The sequence below is a fragment of the Mus musculus genome, chromosome 13 (genome assembly GCF_000001635.26).
Source record: "Mus musculus strain C57BL/6J chromosome 13, GRCm38.p6 C57BL/6J".
Classification (NCBI taxonomy): domain Eukaryota; kingdom Metazoa; phylum Chordata; class Mammalia; order Rodentia; family Muridae; genus Mus; species Mus musculus.
The window spans coordinates 68,998,975-69,018,757 of NC_000079.6; the positions used below are offsets into that span (position 1 = coordinate 68,998,975).

General features: G+C 42.6%; 1 protein-coding gene and 2 long non-coding RNA genes across 22 annotated transcripts in view; 1 reads left to right on the top strand and 2 right to left on the bottom strand.

Annotated features, from left to right (window-relative positions):
• Adcy2 (adenylate cyclase 2) overlaps positions 1 to 626 on the bottom strand; it is a 379,558-nt gene extending 378,932 nt beyond the window's left edge. Inside the window, exon 1 of one of the 2 annotated variants that reach the window (XR_001780768.2) lies at positions 100 to 626. Coding sequence is in view for 1 of the 2 variants with exons in the window: in NM_153534.2 (NP_705762.2) it covers positions 100 to 321 (222 nt within the window). In the remaining variant the exon portion in view is untranslated. The remainder of the gene's footprint in view (positions 1 to 99) is intronic. The other variant, NM_153534.2, reaches the window with a different exon arrangement.
• Positions 571 to 19,783, top strand: part of Gm35161 — a 32,011-nt gene continuing 12,798 nt past the window's right edge. For 6 of the 15 annotated variants that reach the window (XR_873631.3, XR_873627.3, XR_873628.3 and 3 more), the window contains exons 1-2: positions 571 to 1,691; positions 3,797 to 3,938. This is a non-coding gene — a long non-coding RNA (predicted gene, 35161). The remainder of the gene's footprint in view (positions 1,692 to 3,796; positions 3,939 to 19,783) is intronic. The other 9 variants (XR_873634.3, XR_873633.3, XR_382617.4 and 6 more) reach the window with 5 other exon arrangements.
• The window catches only part of Gm35049, a 64,082-nt gene continuing 51,244 nt past the window's right edge, over positions 6,946 to 19,783 (bottom strand). For 2 of the 5 annotated variants that reach the window (XR_873626.2, XR_382609.3), the window contains 2 exons: positions 15,105 to 15,183; positions 6,946 to 8,366 (listed from right to left, as the gene is read on the bottom strand). This is a non-coding gene — a long non-coding RNA (predicted gene, 35049). Of the gene's footprint in view, positions 8,367 to 15,104; positions 15,216 to 19,783 lie in introns of all 5 variants that reach the window. The other 3 variants (XR_873625.2, XR_382608.4, XR_382610.4) reach the window with 2 other exon arrangements.

Consider the following 19,783-nt stretch of genomic DNA (forward strand, 5'->3'; position numbering starts at 1 on the left):
GCCAGGCCGGCCTCGGGCAGGGCACAGGGGTGAGGAGCAGCCTGGGGCGGGACACGGTCGCCTGCGCGGTCCCCTCGGAGCCACGGGGAGGCCACTCACCAGCCCGAGCGCGAAGAAGACGGCGAGCAGGGCGAGGCAGGCGCCCATGACGATGAGCAGCAGGAAGACGATGAGAGGGTGCTGCTGGCTCATGCAGTAGTAGGACTCGTAGAGCCAGTCCCGGGACCGCTGCAGCCCCTCGCCGCCGCCCGCCGCCGCTGCTGCCGCCGCCTCGGCGCGGTCCCGCAGGTAGCGGCGCCGCCGCATCGCCTCCTGCCACATCGGGGCGGCTCGCGGGGCGCCCGCTGTGCGCGCCCTGCCCGGGCAGCGCCGCTCTGTGGTCACCTACCGCCTGCCGCCCCCGCGCTTCGCGACCCGCCGGCTGCCCGCCCGGAGCTGTGCTCAGGGGCCTCGGGCGCGGGCGGAGCTCGGAGCCCCGGGCTGGGCGCGCTGACGCGCGGGCGGGGGCCGGGGGCGGCCTCAGGGCAGCTCCCGGGCGCCGCCGCCGCCACCACCGCTCGCGAGGGCGGGAGCCACCCGGCCCCTCGGCCCGCCTCGCCCCACCCCGCGCGCAGCGCACCGGCCTCCGCGCAGGGGCGGCGCCGGCCCGCGCCCACCACCGCCCCCCGACGGCCAGGCTGGGCTCCAGAGAAAGCTTCAGACCGAGTCCTTGCCCTCCAGCCTGTCGCAGGCTGCACAGTGGGGCGCCTCCTCCTCTCGCTTTTGGACTCCAGCCAGGCAGATTGGGGCTTCAGCCTTGTTCTCCACTACAGCAGAGAACAGCCTGAGGGCTACTGTTGGGCTCCTGGAGTCTCCCACCTGACTGCCAGAGTCCCCACTGCCTCTCCATGATCTCACAAGGCAGCAGTGTAAAAGGCTGCCATGCTTTAATACCCCCCAGCCTGGAGAGGGGGTCCCATATCCCTGACCACCCCTCTTTAGTATGCCTACTTAGCAAAATGTGGCTTCTTTCTCACTTTCTCTATTGTAATTTGACTCCCAGTACAGAGCAGGAGTTAGGACCCTCCAGGACTTGTGGGAGTCCTTTTGAAAGAATGGCCCCCACGAACTCAATTACACAGTGACTGGAGACACCTGTGGTCCTCAGGCAGCGGGCCTCTCCTTTTCTCTGCCTTTGCTCTCCGCGCCTTAGAAGTACCCTATGGACCTCTGTGTTTGGCATCGCAGATCTCCCCAGAACCCTTTCAGTCAGACAGGGATGGCACAGAAGTTGGAGCAAGGAATGAGAATCATCCTCTGTGGGCAAGGTTGGCTTGGGAATCACTCATCCCATGCCGCTTGACACTCTCGGGGACCAAATGCACGAAGCATGACAGACCTAGCTAGATCCTCGTGGACAGGCTGGGCAGGCATTTCGTGGTTGTGACCTCAACCTTTGTTCTTTCTAGATGACAGGACTAACCACTGACCTTCAAAAGACTGCTTCTAGAAGGTTCCTATTTTCCTGTCCTTCCATCCAAAGAACCCACAAGCCATTTTTCTCCCCCAAATCATTTTCTAAGGAGTCCAAAACACAACACCGCCTCAAGAGCTATTCCACATTCTCTGTCAGCCCGGAACTGCCTTAGACCTTTGCATGTTCCCTGACAGCAGCCTGCCTACCTGAGTTGCAAGCCAGCCAGCATGAACAGGTAAGCTGAATAACTGTGTGACTCTCAAATGCTGGACCTAGGCCATGCACAGAGTCTCAGACCCAGGGATTTCCAGGGATTTTATTTTTGGACCCAGAGAGTGAAGACACAGCTGTGTTCTCAACCTCGATAGAGGGCAAGGATGGAGTTAATGGGAGAGTTGACTTGAAATCCAGGACATCCCAGCTTTCCTCACCCAGTCCTGGAGGAAATCACGATGGATCCCTAATAGTGAAACCAAGCTTGTCATGGAGCCTCCCTGCCCTGCTTGACCTCTGATAAACAAAACCTCACCCTTTACCAGACATTTCTATGGAGCCTCAACTTCTCCTGCAGGCTCAAACCCTCTGATTGACTGGGCCCTTTCTTCTGAACCAGCAACCATAAATTTTAAGGTTGTATAGGTGTTTAGACATCCCGAAAGCAAGCCTCAACAACAAATAGCACTAATGAATAGAACTTATAAATAGCCAGGGCTGATCCACTCGCAGGAAACATGGCTAAGTAGGCTGTGCAGATTCTATGTGCAGGACTGTCTAGGTTAGGCAGAATTGTGCATTTCCAGTCCCTCCCTGCTAGGGAAGTTCTGTTACTCACCTCCTCTCCAGCTCCCATTTCCTCACTGCTAGCACTAAGAAGCATTCTCCTTCACCCACACGAGAAGGAAGAAAAGACAATCAGTGATCTAAGTATAAAGGGTGGGGAAGTGTAAGACCTATGAGGGAACAGCAATGCTTAAGTACTTTCTTTTCTCTAGCAGAAAAGAAAAATGTATTTTAACATCCGTTGTCCATCCATGACATATGTGGTAAGAAACTGCAGCTCAAGAGATTTTGTTAAAGTAATCTTAAAATATTTTGTAAAAGTGAAATAAAGACAAAAATCTAACTGGAAAGACCCTGCATGTGCCTTTAGGGGGTGTTTAGTGTCCCACTCTTCCATTTAATTAAACAAATATTTATTTTGTGCCTACCATACATGCACTAAATGCTGATGGGGGGGGGGAGTATAGACAGCCTGGGGCCATTGGAGGTGTTCCCTGTGTCCTTAGAAAGACAGAGACCCATGGAAGCAACCAGGAATAAAACCCAGTGTTCCTCTCTGCTTTGCTCTCCCTCTCCCTCAATGGAGTCACCACACACCAGTCTTTGGAAGGAAGCACCATGGCAGTTAAGGTGGTGTCTGCCTCCTCTGTGGTCGCATCAGGACTTGTTGTTCTGTTTCGTTTGGGGTGTTTATTTTTTATGAGAGCCTCTGTCAATGTTTCACATGCAATACTAAAAAGAAAAAAAGTGAACTATTTAAAATGATTGTTATTCTGTCAGTGTTTTGGTATCCATGGGACCAAGAATCTTTTACAAAGTTTGCAACAGTTCTTATTTTTGAAAGGGAGGCAAAAGAAGAGGAAAGATAACCCCTAAGCGGTGTGAGACAAAATGAGAAATAACCTTTAGTAGAAAGCCAAGACATGAAATATAGGCTTGTGACAATAAAGGGACCCTAAGGAGTCCTCTAGCTCATCTCTGCGCCTTCAGGTGTCAGCACTGCTGCAAAGCAGTAAGGCATATGGAGCAAGGGGGCTTGCCCATAAATGTACCCTGCATCAATTTGTGACAAAATGCACAAAGAAATCAACTATGGAGGCTCTAACTAGGCCTGTGGGAGGAAAAGAACATTTGAAAACGTCATCTTTCCTGCAACGCTAGAGGGCACCCTTCTATCTTGCTAGGGAGAAGCAGCAGGCAGGCTCTCTGGGGAGGGGCTTAAGTACTTGGTGCAAGGTTTTGTTACCTTCACTTTGAATTCTTAATAGTTTTCAAAAAGGAGCCTTGCACACTGTAGATGGTTCTACAAATTAGAAAGCCAGTTCTCCTAGCAAGTTGTATCCAAAAGGTTTCCTATCTTCGCCTGTAACTGGAGCCTCTGAATTGTCTGGCTGCAGGCAAGTTTTTTCTGTGCAAGACTCTGCCCATGCCTCCTGATCAGACCTCCCATACCCTATGCCCCATCTCATTGACTGAAAACAAAGTTATCACACTGCAGGGCAGGTTTACGCACAAGTGAGTTTTACTTTAAATGAACCCATCTCTTCGTTCCTGTTTCAGATCCAGTTGGATTAGTTCAGTCAATAAGGGTGTTGTCATACTCCTCCCAATGTCCACAGAGTCCACAATGATTAAATAAAGGCAAGCCAGGAAGCACACCAAGGACAGAGGTGGACACGTGCCAGCCAACACAGGAATACAGGTGAGAGGAGCGTAGTGCTTGCCTGTGTGTTCATCTTTCTCTCTGGCAAGTATGTTACTAAAATACACATATAAAAAGGATGAATGGTCTGCCAAAATTTTCATTATCACCGTGGAATATGTTTTATGTTCTCAGCTAACATTTACATTTTTATTGAATCAGACACTTTTCTTTGCTGTGGCAAAAATCACTGAGACATCTTTAAGGGAAGGATTGATTTAGGGGCATGAATTTAGAAATCTGGTTCACGGTCACTTAGCACTGTGCATGGTTCAATAGAAAGGAGAGGAGAAGGAAGTGGCTCACAATGATAGACAAGTGGAGAGATCGGGTAGGAGTGGAGAGATGGGAATGGATTTGGGGATGAAGATAAAGAGATCAAGGAATGAATTCACTGATAAAGTTTGAGCTTTTTAATGTTTAATATTGATTGTCAATTTGACAGATTCCAAAGTCACCCAAGACAAACCTCTAGGTCTGACTATAAGGGAGTTTCTAGTGGAGTTTATTAAGTGGACAGTATCATTTCAAGGGCTGAGGTCCTGGGAAGAATACAAAGGAGAAACCATCACTAACCTCTCTGCTTCTGGCTGGATACAATGTAATCAGCCACTGAGCTCCTACTGCATGATAGACTCTGTCTTTGAACTGTGTGCTACAATAAACCGTCTTTCATTACATTGCTTTTGTTGGTTATTTCGTAGCAGCAAGGAAGAAAGCAACTAAAATAGACCCACATGATCCTACTAGTGCCTCCCGCTGAGAACCAAGACCAGAGCCTTGGCAAGGATGTGTGGGGAGTATGATCCTCCAAATTAGAGCACTAAATACATTAAAAATTGTTAGGGAATATTCTAGAAACATCCTAAGATTCAAGTATAATATACTGAGAGATTATAGCACTGTGCTACACAATGCTATGGCATTGTTTAAGAGTATTTCTCTCCAATTCCATCTCCCTCATTCCATTCAGACAACATAGGTTATGGTTTTAAACCACTGCACATCGGCTGATTTATGACTTTATTTCTGAATTTGTAAATAAATCAAACCTACCACTAGTATTATTCCACTCTGTCTGATAGTAACTGTCAGTGTTCAGATAATAACTTTCTTAAAAGTTGATGGTACATCCTTGGAAAAATCATGTAAAACCTATGAGCTTTAGTTAATTTATATTTGCAGTGATAAAGTGGTTTATTTATTATAAGGTGTTTTCAAACAAGTTTATTCTACTCTTGTACATAATGGAATGACTTTTAACCTACCTCTTTGGATCAAAGAGAAAACTCTATACCCAATTAAAATATTAAAGGTAATTATAAATTGGACTGTATATTTAAAAGTGTGCTGGATTTTTCTGTTTGGTAAGTAGTATTTACTCCAAACTATTTCTCCCAAGAAAGAGAACATGTTATTAGTGGCATGGCAGGTCAACTTTCTGCACAGTCATATTTTTGTTTTAATGCAATCTACCTTCCTCCATCAGATGGCAAGTTTAGTAGGGGTAGAAATATTTAATTCCTTCTGTCCAACGTTATGTCCTTGTTGGGGGTTGGTTTTAATATTTTGAATTAATCCAGTCCCCCCAGATCGGGAATCTGCATGCCCAAACACTGAAGGTCCTTGTCCCCAATTGATTTTTGACTGATTAATAAACAGCCAACAGCCAGTGTCTGGGCAGATAGACTGAGGCAGGACCTTTGGATTTGTGAGGGCTAAGAACTGGGAGGAAGGGGGAGGATCACCATGATTTGGCTGGAGACAGATCCGATTGAGAGCCGCAGAAGGAAAATCATCTGAAATGTTGAGAAGGAATGCAGCCCAGGGTTGCCCAGAAGTGTCTTGGGCAGCAAAGATTAGGGAGCTGTCCAGAAAGAGCCAGGGCAACAGAGGTAAAATATACAATTAGAGGGCGTTAAGCTAGGATTATAGGAGGCAAATATATGTGCTAGCCACTGGGAGAGTTAGAACTGCCCAGCCTTTGAGCTAGTCAAGGCATTTAAAATTAACGCGTGTGTGTGTGTGTGTGTGTGTGTGTGTGTGTGTGTGTGTGTGTGTGTGTGTGTGTGTGTGTCTTTCATTCTTGAATCCAGAGGGTGGCACAAAGCAGCATTAGCTAAACTCACTACTACATGTCCCTATGACCATAATTTTTTAAATATAGTGGATGGATAGATGGATGGATGGATGGATGGATGGATGGATGGATGGATGGATGGATGGATGGATGCATGGTTAGATGAATGGATGGAGAGATGTGTGAATGAAGAGAGAAAATTAGGCTACTTCTTTTAAAAAGATAGCACAATGCATGAATATTGACAGAACTCTTCTAATCAGGATCTGATCTGCCAGGTTTCCAGATCCTAATGAGGCTGTGTTACAATGTGCCCATTTGCTCCTAAATGAAATGGTATCCTTCCTTCACTGGGTCTTTAAAGACCTTATCATGCTTTGGACTGTAACATAGCAGGATTTCCATTAAAGATCAAATGCCTATTGCCATAAATTCCACTTGACCCATCCAGCAAAGAGTAACAGCATGTCTGAAGTTAGAGCCTGAAGATTTTTTTTTCAGCACAGTAAATGTGTTCACAAAAGAGATCACGTAAAGAAAGTATTATTTTGGGTGAGTTTTATCCAGGGAAAATGCGTTTGGAGCTGTGAGTTTCCAGTAACTCACTGTGGAAAAAAAAAAACAATTGCAAAAGATAATTGTTCAGCAGCACAGGGTCTGTGAAGTATGCAGTGAAGGCTGCATCTCTACAGACTTAAGGACATGGACTTGACAGAAAAGAGACAGGGATAAAATCAAGCCAAAAACATAAGCACCTTCCTTTGTTGCCACTAACTGGCAAGCTTATCACCAGTCATTGCCAATGCCCCAACCCCACTCCCAAGGTCAGATGAGACATACCACTCCCAATCAGCTAGCTAGGGTTTCTGGATTTTGCATTTGTTCTTGTTGGCATTTTAAACAAAACCAATTTATTTGTAAACTTAATTTCCAACGTTATGACCCATTCATGCAAATTTATTTTGTATGTTACAAAGTGTTACAGATTTCACATTATAATCTCAAAACATTCGCTATTAAGTGGGAGATTTTAAAAAGATAAATGCCTGTACATTGTGGGTTTTGTTGTTGTTGTTGTTGTTGTTGTTACCAGCATACTAAATATGAAAACGCAAGATACCTTTGCATACCCTCAGACCTAAATAATTAGGCGCTTTCCTTCCAAATGGAACCCAGCCATGCTCTGGATTCTCTCACAGATGGACGGATGTGAAATTGAATGTTGACATCTGCCAAACCTTCTGTTAAGCCCAAGCCACTTGTAGCATTGCTGAGCTAACTTCAGTTTCTTCCTCTTACTGTGGCACCTGCCCACATCTCCAGATCCATGAAGCTTTGCCAACATCATCCAGGCTCTTCTCAAGTCTTAGGCATTTCCTTCTCCCATCTCCCGTTCCTGCTGCAATTGCCTTGCTCCAATTCTGTCTTATACATCTAGACTCAGGGACCAGGTACACTGGGCTGCAGGGCAGACCCTGATCCCTGCATTGTCCCCACTCCAGCCCTATCTCTAGATCCACCTGACTTCCATCCGTGCTCTTATTTTACACCCTGCTTCCACCATCTGCTTCCCTTGCCCAACTCTTTTTGTAGGGTGTGTAGGGAGGGGGCGTCATCCTTGTCCCCAACCTTCTGTCCACTCTCAACACCAGTAGCTGATTGTTCAGTGCCTGGCTTTATTCTGAAACAGAGAGATAACAATTGTCAAACAGGGTTTTAGGAGCTTGGAGGCTTGAGGAATATATTTTATGAGAATGTGTTTTTTAGAAACACATTGTCATGGATAACTAGTATTTAGGCTTAGAGTGTCATCCACTGTAATATTATCATGGTCATTTATACCAATAGGAGCCAAAATGTATAAACACTGAGTTTCTACCAGCAGGATATTTGAATACACAGATTCATTGCATTTAAGTGTTTATATAAAATGAGTTAATGAAAAACTCTTTCCAGTATCCTAAAAAGGCACAATCTGGACTCTGCTGAACCGGAGGTTCAGTTCACTCGGCTCCCTTGTGCTTGATGGAGGCGGTGCCCAGTACAACAGCCAGAAGGTTGCTGGGTTCCTGTGGCCAACTGCCCGAGGTTAAATAAGCTGCAAATGGCCAGATTCTGTTAGGTGCCAACTCTATCTAGACAGGTGCTGTTGACACTGTTACTGGGGAACGCTGAACACACTTTCATGCTCAGCAGGCTAAAGGAATAAAATGGCCATCCAGGCCTAGACAACTCTTACTGCATTACTAATGTATAACTGATACATGAGCCAAGGCTTGTCTTCTTGCTGAGGCCTTCACTTCTAAATGAATTCTTCCTGGGAGCCAACAAGTGGAGAGAGGGCTTATCTGAAAAAAATTAATAGATAAAGTAAAAATAAATAGAAAAGGAAGGAAAATGTGTAAAGAACTTATCATCAATGAAATACAGAAGATCAACATTAGGCTGTGAGTTGCATACTATTGGCTCAACCTGTTCTATGCCAAATTTTATTAGTGTGCTATCCCTGTTCTTAGGGCACTGTTCACAGACTGCATCCTGTACAGTGCACTGTCGCTTTTCCTACACTGAGAAGAAGTTCTGCAGTTACATTTAATTTGTAACTTTGTACGTATGTACTATAATTATGTTTATTTCAGATAAAAGTTTACAAAATTTTATACTTGGCATATAGTAAAATGACTACCAGCCTTTTTTTTAACCTCCTAAGAATAGAATTATAGGACAATTTAAGAATAAATGATTGTGGAGTGGGATGTTAGAAATCATCCGTGATTGTGTATAACAACAATGAATTAGGCTAATGATTCACATATTACCCATTGGTCCTTCTTTGAGTTAGAATACCCAGGATGTTTTTCCTTCCTAGATGTAACATATTCCTCATTCAAACAGTTGGAGTCTTCCAGGCAGTGTTAGTATGAAATGCAACAAGATGAACTATCAAATGAAATTCATAAAGTGATTTCTGTATTTGGCCAGGGACCAGTCTATCAGTTATCTACCAACAGGAAGATAACCCCAAGGATGTATACAAAGGCTGAGCTGTACCCAGAGATTTTCATCACAGAAGACCACAACCTGAGTCCGGGGGCCATGCCCTAGTTGCCCCACCCTGCCTATCACCTGGTTCTTACTAAATGATTAATCCCTGGGATATCTGATCTTTCCATTTACTGCTCAAAGAATGCATATTGAAATTGTTTTTCTTCTTCTGGTCATTATCCCAGGATCATAAATTCTTCATAAAGATCTTTGGGAGGGGTTCTCATACCAGACTATCTAATAAACACAGTATTATTTTGTTTATTATTATTGCTTTATCTGTATCATGATACACAGGTAATCTTCTAATTCCCTAAATCATCCTTTCCTCCTGGCCATCTGGAAATGTCTGTTTTTCACTAACTGGTTGATTGACACCCCATCCAATTCCCAGTAAGGGTTGGCAGATTAATGACCAACCTGTGATTGTTCCCAAATTATAATGATACTTCCAACCACTTTGGAAACACATGGGATATAAATTTCAATTAAATAATAGTTACTGGGAAAGAGAGAGATCAAAGATAATTAAAATAAGCTAATTTTAAAGTTATTAATGAGCACCTATGAAATTTAGACTTGATTTTAGAATGCTTATTTACTTGGAGAAATGGATGTGATAAATTATTTCAAGAAGTGACATCACGGGGTAAGTGCTACAGACCAGGAGCCAAGGCCCCCCAAAGGCCCCCTCTGGAGCCTTTTAGAAAAGCTTTGCTTGGCAACTGGGCTTTTCAATCTCATAGTGCCTCGTGGGACACACAGATATGCAGACATACTGACTTCTTAGTGTCCCTATAAGTGTTTTGGGCCTTTTGTGTATCCTCGCCTTCATGGATGGGGAGGTGAGCAGATCCCTCCAGTGCAACATTTCAGCCTGATTCTGAACCGAGTGGCACCCTTTCTAACTATCTAAGCTGTCATTCACAGGGAGAAGTCCCATGATGCCCCACAGCCAGAACTACTCCCTCCACAGAGATGTACCTATCCTGATCATTCTCTGATTATTGAGGGGTGACTTGTGGTCCAGCTACTCAGCATTCGGTGACTCTCCAAGCATGACTTCTGGGGTTCCCCAAAAGCCTCTACTTGGTCCACTGGGACTCTGTTAGACCCATGAAAAACTCAAACTCTCATCTCAGCTATCTTAGGACTTTCCTAGAATTCAGGGGCCTGAAAGGAATTTGGGGTACTATGGATGATAAATAATTGATAGTGAGACTAGTGCACACTAGCTAAGCCTTCTCTCCCCTTACTCACCTGTCTGATACAGCCAGTATTAAGAATCTCACATACTTTGTGACCCTAGCATCAAAAGTTATGATGATGGTGATATCCCATCAAACTGTGGTTGGATGCTTTGACTACTACACTGATCTTCAATATCTACTTCCTACCAGGAGATCAATCAGTGCCTCTCTCTCTCTCTCTCTCTCTCTCTCTCTCTCTCTCTCTCTCTCTCTCTCTCTCTCTCTCTCTCTCTCTCTCTCTCTGTTTTGCTTCTTCCTGTCCAGCTTGGGGCCTGTTATTTTCTGTTCTTCATATGCTCCTTCTCATAGTGCCTGTAATTAAATTTAGTCTTAGGCTTAGGTCTGGGTCCCCAGGACCATCTTACAGTATGTTCAAAATGTACTAGTGCTTATGCTTTAAACAAGAAGACGACCCAACAGCTTAGGTAATTCCCATGCCTGGGAAGCAGTCTGGAGGAGGAGAGTAATGGCTCCAGGAGGTCCTCTGTTCTCAGCATCATCTCTCTCCATCCAGACTGGTACTCTCTGAACTTGCAACTTTTAACCCATCTAGCCACTGTTGCTGAATGCTCATATAACCACTGCATAGGATTGGGAATGAGAAGAGACTGGCAGTAAAGGGGCATTGCTTCTGGAACATTCTTCCTTCTATCACATTGCGGGAACTATCATCTTCACATAGCAGAATTCCACCTCTGTGAACAGGGAGAGCACCAACCTGCCAGTCACAGTGAACAGTGAGGTCACCACAATGATGAAGTTCATTGAGATTCATTCTTGCCCAGAACCTGTGTCAAGCAGATGCCTAAACTAAACAGTTAACACTGGCAGAGTCAGCAAGGAGGAAAACGTAGATTGTGTCTTCAGGCTGTGGTTCCCAGGAGCTATAGAGAGATGCTGGCAGAGCAGCCTTGCTTTCTTGACAAGGCCTTCTTGCTACAAGGTTACTTTACAAGAACATATCAAGGTCCCTGCTAAGGGTAAAATGTAATCAGCATTCTCTTTGTTCTCTGCAAAGTTAGCGGCCACCCCTCCTGGACTCCAAAGGCACAGGCTTCAGGAAGAGGAAAAAAATCTTCATGGTGAAATTAAAGAAAGTGTCTAAAATGTTTCCAAGGTTGTGCTACCATCGAATTGCTCCTTGCTCCTTACCAATGACTGCTAAGTGTAGAGCTAACATGAGATGAAAGCCAGCTAGAGATACTTTGCTGGTAAAATGTTAAAAGGCATCAAGTTGAGACTGAAGAAAGATCAATTTTGACTCAGCATAATGGGAGTTACTGAAAATGCAGTCGATTATCTAGTGAATTTGTAATGTTTAGGATTAAGATCTCCATTGAATAGTTACAGGCTGGACAAAGGGCATTGAATAGTTACAGGCTGGACAAAGGGAGTTCTGGTTCTAGTATTTCAAAAACATTTGAGAGGAATTTCGTAAGTATAGCTACAAAAAAACCCCACAAAAACCAAACAGAGTAATGACAAAGGAGCCACGTTTTTTAATAACAATTATTCCTCTATTAAACAATTCTGAATGTGAGGACAGTAATTTAATGACCTTCATCCTTCAGAATTCAAACCTGTCAACCGATAGTCTACGTTGGCTTATGACTATTGATTCTTAGTAAATGTCACAGACTTAGTTCATATCCCAACAGCCAACCTTGGCACATTTCCATGAAATCTGTCCATTTCTCAGACCTAATGTATGTAACATTGCAAAGCTGAGACTAGACTAAATGTTCTCTAATCCCACAGAATATTTTTAAAGGCCATAAAGCATCTATCTTAAATTTACAGTTTGGATCACAGAATCAAATGAGACTATAGAACATTATTAAATATTAGAGCTTATACATTTTATACTATCATGACATTGTTATTTGCTTTGGGGATGTAAAAAGTTGAAGCAAAATAATTTTATTCAATTAGAACTACTTCAGTGATGTTTTGAAATATTTAATAATTAAGCATGGCCTGGCAAGATGGCTCAGTGTGTAAATCAGATTGCCACCAAACCTGACATACCTGAGTTAAATATCTAGAACTCACATGGTGGAAGAAGAGAACTGCAAAGTGCCCTATGACCTTCACATGTATGCTGTGTACTCTTGCACTCCCTCTCTCTCTCTCACTTCCTTTTCCCCCTCTTTCCCTCTCCCTCTCTCTCTCCCTTTCTCTCCCTCCCTCCCCCCTCTCTCTCACACATAGGAGAGAGAGAGAGAAAGAGAAAGAGAGAGAGAAATGCATTTTTTAAATGAAAAAGTAATAAAGCTCACTTGTTCTCAGGAATTGGTCTTTATGTGCTGGCAAACTTTCCTAACGACATGAATGCTGCTTTCAGAAATCCATAATTTCATTTTCAAAGTATGAAATTGATTCAGGTCAATACAATTATTGATAATAATTAGTTACCTGGGGACCAGATTATAAGGATTAATTAAATAAATCCTTATAATCACCATTGTTGTTGATACAATGATTTAGAAATACACTCTTACTTTAAATTTAAATTTAAATCTGTGATTTACCATCTGCTTAGTGTATATTATTGCATGTTCTGGTAAAATTACACTCATTTACATAATTACAGATTTTGTATATATTTTAATTCATAACATAATTTATAAATATACTTGTAATCCTTTGCAATGAAATCGTGCTATAGTGACTAGGCTGGTCTACAGCTCCTGAATTCAAGAAATTCTCATGCCCTACGCACCATGTATGTGGGACTATAGATACATGCTTCCATGCCAGGTATGAATTAAATTTAAAATAGTAGTGTATGAGGAATTCTTTCTTTTCTTCTTCTTCTTCTTCTTCTTCTTCTTCTTCTTCTTCTTCTTCTTCTTCTTCTTCTTCTTCTCCTCCTCCTTCTCCTCCTCCTCCTCCTCCTCCTCCTCTTCTTCTTCTTTTCTTCTTCTGGTGTGTATAGACATGTAAATGTGTGTATATGTTAATATGTATATTTATATATGTGTGCACATTAATGTGTGTCTTAATGTACTACAGATGTATGCATACATACATGTAAATGTGTGTGTGTGCACATGTGTACCAACTGGCTCTGGTTTCTGTGAGTGTATGTGGAGGTCAAATGACAACTTAGGATGTCTTTCTTCAGGAAATGAGCCTTCTTAGCTATCTATCCACTAGGTATTGAAACAGGTACTCTTCACTGGCAACGTTGGCTGGACTGGATGGCTAAGGAGCATCATAGATATAGCCCTCTCTGCTTCCTTAGCAATGGAATTACAAGCATGTGACACAATGCCCAGGCAGTTATTGTTGTTGTGTGTATGTGTGGGGTGGAACCAAACTCAGGGCCTTGTGCTAAAGGCAACTATATCACCAAGTGGGTCATCTCCCCATCTCTTACAATCTTCTGTTGCCTATGAAAGAAGTGTGGCTATGGAAAACCTGCTCAGACAAAGTTGAAAAACTTTAGAGCTAGGACTGAATGTTTTACTACACACAAGCACGTGCATTCTCTCTCTCTCTCTCTCTCTCTCTCTCTCTCTCTCTCTCTCTCTCTCTCTCTCTCTCTGTCTGTCTCTCTCATGCATGTGAGTACCTGCACACACACACACACACACACACACACACACACACATCATAACATGATGGAGCAATATCAACTCAGAAAGCATCAAGTTGCATAGGGAATTAATTCTGCATGAACAGGATATGCAATTATGCCTAGATCTCAACATGTAAGTCTCCATAGCATTGTCTTCATCAGGGTGGGGCTCCAGTGGGAAGCTGTATGAGCATCCACAGTGTGAGCCTCATCAGGTAGGACTCCAGGGGGAAGCTGTGTACCATTGGTTTGAGGTGTCAGGAAGTAAGTGTGAAGCTGCCATATAAGAGAGGAGGAGACCATCTTATTGAAAGTCCCCATCTCTTGTTAAAAGTCCTACTGAGTGTTATACTTGCTGCCAACAAGGGAGACTGGAAAAGGGATAGACAGTCAAGACATTTATCTTCAGCCCAAAGGATCCTCTACTCATTTTGATCCATTGGCTTTCCTTCCCATCTTATTGTCATTTCTCAGTTAGAGCACCTTCTGATCCATACAAACCTGTGTGTGAACCTCGGCCCTTTCCATAACTTTCCCCAGGAAAACAAGCTAGAGGAAAAGTAGAAGAATATACTACACATTGTCTTTGGCAGCTGCTGATCCAAAGGCCCCAGCAAACCACAACCATCCTCACTTATACTGGGTGTCTTCTTACAAGACAAATGTATGGACACTGGGTTTATTTACTTATCCCATTTTAAAAATATAGTCATCCAGTTAATACATATGAGTTTGATAACATTGTACCTGAACCACACGTGGAATATACATCTTACTTCTGTCATCATAGGCTACATCAAAGCTCAGCTTTCCTGACTCATCCTTGGCTCCAAACGACGAAGCCCAAGGTCATGCATTCATAGGATGCAACTTGGTAGAGGTGTGATAGCTGAAGGATCAAGCAATCATCTTCCAGTTGATAACTGTATTCAACAGCACTTTCCAAGTTATCTGCTTGGTCATTCTCTTCTCATCACAATTTTCTTACTTGACTTTGAATGATTTAGAGATCCTAAGTTCATATGTTCCTTGGACCTTAAAGTTATCATAACGAATCTTTCTAGAGGGAAATGTAGCTTTATAATTTGACTTAGGAAAGGCTTAGTGAACTTAGATTTTCTAAACAAAGCCACACAACATTTCACATGTATTAGAAAACCACTGCATCTCCCCGCATGCAAACGGTCATTAATTGTGTAGACACTTACATTTATCTTTTCTACACCAAACTCACAGCTTTTCATTGTTCTTTCTGTGGCACACACAATCCATATTTGGGGAAGTTGTCTGGAATGATTAAGACATAAAGCTTTGGTGGCCTGAAAAAAATAGAATGTATCAAAGCTCAGCTTTCCCAACTCATTCTTGGCTCCAAACGATGGAGCCCAAGGTCATGATTTTATTTGTAGTCCATCACCTACTCTTCATGCCTCTCTTCATGCCTTTGAGAGGTTGAACTTGGATGTAATTTAACTTGATTATTTATTGAGGAAAAGCAACTCAGGAATGGTGGAGAATAATATGATTCATCTTATGTTTCTTAGTCTCTGTCAAGGGGGCAGAGAGAGAGTACCTAAGGGAGTCTGGGCAGTTGCTATATCCAGCTCATCACTCCTTCTTGTCCATGAAATACCACCACTAAGGAAGGAGCCTGTAACTACATTTACTGTATTCCATTTGCACAGGGCCCTGTCTAAATGAGGCTAACTGCCATGTTCTTGTGTAAATATGGCTGGGTTAGTATTTTTGTGTCTGAAGTGTGTGGGACCATTGATTTCCATGAAGAATTTCATCGAATCAGTGAACATCGTAGAGAGAAGGAGACACGAGAACACATGAAGTTGACATCGTGAGAAAGTAAGGGAAGAGGAGAGATTGAGATAGGGCTGTGAGGCAGAGGGTTGAGGAAAAGCCTAATGTAAAAGTATGCACTCATTTCTTCTCCTTCCTCTCTCTGCTTTCTCTGGCCCATGATTCTCTTTGTCACTGGTCTGTCTTAAAGCCCAGATTCTAGAAAAGTCCTACATATTTTTGAAGCATTTTTCTGGATACTCTGATCAAGAAACCTGTAGAAATATCTAGCCTGGGAGTTATGAATCAGCCAGTCTTGGAATTATTTTTAACTTTAATTAAAACAGTTCCCTGACAACTTCATAAGTGTATAGAGCACATTCTGAGTACTACCGTACTCCCACCGTATCCTATCTTCCTCCCTCGCCTCTATTACCCCTTCTTCCTACAAGCTCAATTCACTCATTCATATCCCTTTATTTTGTGACTGGTGGAGTTAAACCAGAATGAGTTGTGGTTTGAAGCTGCACATTGGAGCCGGATTGGTTCATAAGTGGGTACACAACTGAAAGTAATAACTGCCACCAGTAGGAGTCAGTCGTAGAGAAGCATCAAGTCTAGTAAAACCATCTTCTATCCATGGTTGGAGTGAGCAGGCCCATCCCAGGAAGTTGCAGTTGCACCTGCAGTGAGATCATGATTGCAATGAAGAAGCCATGTCTGGAAGACATCATTTCAAAGTGCTTGTCTCTGTCTTCTGGATCTTACATTTCTTTCCAGTCCATATTTTACAAAGTTCCCTGAACTTCAAAGGGGTGGTATAATGAATATCATTTTAGGACTGAACACTCACCTGTTAACTGATTTTTGGTCCTTTTAGAAGCCATTAGTCTCTGAATACACTGCAGTTCATTGCAAAAAGAAACCTCACAGATTAAGGATAAGGCATACCATGTGTCTACAAGTATATGCATAAACATTCAGAAGATAATTTGATGCTATTAATTTTGCTAATCAGCAGTAGAAATTTTCCTGCTAGGATCCAATACCTCCTCATCTGTGAGTTTTTGAGCCATTTTCAGACATCGATTTCATCTTATGCAGAGGACTGTGATTGAATAATCACAGAGCAGTTAGTTACCCCTGCAACGGAAAGACATAATATCTTCGGTAACACACCTTTCACATTTTGTCATTGTTTAGGGTTGGTGCTGCCTTTCAGAAACACAGTGTTCTGAATGAGGGAACAGGGAAAGAAAAGGGATAGAAATATCCTTAGAGTGTTGAGAAATAGAAAGCCCGTGAGAGAAATTAAAATTAAAGATATCATATGAAGAAGACATGGCCCAACAAAGAGCTATGGATGGAGAGACCAGTGCAGAAAAGCCTTGCGGGTCAGAGAGGATATAGAAGGGAGACAGCAGAAGCTTTCAGAGCCCTTCTGCTATGGAGAAGAAAAGTAGCACGTGGAAGCCATGAGCAACCTTGGATGCAGTCTTAACCGTGGCTACAGTGTTCTCACATCTCCAGACATTGGCTGAACAGATAGATGCTGTCATACTTCTTAGAGTTGCAAAGATAAAAGGCATTCTCATAAACACAGCCACTAGCAGCAGTTCATGGTCTGGTATTAGCGGATTCCTCCTTGGTCTGACCTCCATGTCTCTTCTGTCTCTTCCTGGCAGAGGATGTAGGGTGTGAGCTGGTCTTACATTTACTGCTGAGTCCACCCTGCTGACATTGCAGCCATATTCCCTGCTGGGTAAGAAAGATGCAAGCCAGTTTGTACTGGTCTGGCAGGGTCATGACCATGGGTTATTGAAATCAATGTATAAGGGACCCTGATTGCAATTGGTGGCCTCCATCTCAAAGTTAGCAAGATGGAAAAACCTTATCTCAGAGTTGAAAGAAGGAGGCAGAAGAAGGAATGCCTGCAGTAGAAGTCAGACTCTCAGGCTGGGATTTATTCAAAAATAGCTTTTAGTGCATTATATTTCTGAAACTATTTACTTCTTTCTAGTACCGCGTCATTTTATCCATTCAAGGCAGCACAATCCTCTTAACATATAGACATTATTTTAAAAGGGCACTGTGGCTTCCTGCTGGCAGGTAATGAGGTGCTGCAATATAATAAAAAATAAAGAAAAAACAAAACAAAACTCCAGCCATGCCTGTAGGACGGGTATGTGTCATTCACACAGGCACAGAATTGGATGCGTGCACCTGTGTACATCAGCACTCCAATCGATGTGGTGCCAGGGACTGAAGAGCTCTCTCTGGGGAAAATGGGGAAATGGATTTAGAAAATTGGCTGCCGTAAGAAAAATCTTTACTTAATTTATCCTTCCATTTCATGGACCACCTGGTAGGACTTTCACAGCCCTGGCTCCCCAGGAGGGTGGAAGTCCAGGGTGTTGGGAATGGATTTCCATTTGTGATTAATATTCCTGACTTTACCTATGTAGCCTAGGTATTAAGCATCAGGACAATAGTTAAATTACCCAAGTCACTCTTTTTTTTAAAATCTTTTTCATCATTATGTATTCTTTAGCTTCATCTAGTTTTATAAAATAAACATTATAATGTAACTTTCAAAAGAAGGACTTATACAGTAATTGAAATTTTAGATGACTTACGCTAACAATGTTTTTAATACCCTTCATGCATGCATTCAACTTTTCATGCCTTCTACTTCCAAGTCTTTCCCTTCTAATAACTGTGCCTCAGTGCTTGTCGCATAGTAGGTGTCTCTTAAACCGTGTCACAGTGAAGTCATTTCCCTTCCAGTATGTGCTGGTTCATCCACCACAGTTAGGCATTCCACCTCTTGGTGGCCAGAGAGTCAGCAGTGACTGCCCACAGAACTGACTTGGAGAAGTACTACACACCTGTCTGAGTCTGTGACCTGGCTTGGCTATGGGCACTACTATGGGTGACAATTTCCAGGAGTAAAGACCTTACCCAGAGCTTTCTAAAAAAAAAGTCCTGAAGCTAAAGATGGCTTTGGGAAAGATGTGATCACAAGCAGGGAGAGCCAAAGAAGGGAAATGAGGCAGGAATGCTAGGGAGGCTGTGCCCAGCAAACTGGGAGGATGTCCAGTAGGTAAGGGGGTCCAGAGGGCTTGAACCCTCCACACACTACTGTCCACCCCTCGGAGACAGGCCTAGAAGCCATGTCCAAATCAGGTAATGTGGCACCTTACAAGCCTAAATTTAAAGGCTGACGTAAGCAAAGGCTCTGAGAGACTCAGGAATATAGCACATGGATGGGGAGCTGCAGCCCCTTCTGAACAGACATCTAGAGCAGGGGCAGGGGCAGTGTCTGAGGCCCTGTCCAGACAAAACAGAGAACTTGGGATCATAGTGGAAAAGGTTGCTACATTCAGCTTCACTGAGGAATTTGTTGTTTATGTGACCAAAATGTGCTACATCACAGAAAACCAGTAAGTGTCAAATGTAAATCGTGCATATATATATATATATATATAGCCAAGATACAATTTTCTTACAAAAATACCTTTAAAAGCAATAAAAAAGAAAAAAGTATATAATAAAATAGGCAATGAATATAGAAAGGATATTATAAAATGATAAAATATTTATAGTGATATATTCCAATTATCACACACTTAAAAGTACAATTTAATGCTATAATATGGTACTATTTTCAATAATAGTAAAATATATAAAACTGATTAAATATAGTATGAACAGGCTAAGAGAAGATGTTTGGATGTCTAGCAGAAGATTGTGAATTGAAATAACCTTTTTGGAGAAATAATTTCATAATTATTCAAAATTTAAATATCAGCACAATAATTTTAATAGTCTTTCTGACAGCCGTCTATCAGTACATAAAAATATATGTGGAGGTTATTTATCACAATATCTTGAAGTAATAGAAAACTAAAGTCTATCAAAGGAAATAGTGGATCATGAACCACGGTTACACATAATAAAATTTTATATAGTTTTAATAAAGAATAGCACAGACACATCTGCATAGGAAATCTCTAAAGGTCTCGTAAGATCCAGCTGGAGAGATGTCTGCATTGTCTGGTCCCATCTGTGTGGGAGTAGGCAAGGGTCAGAATAC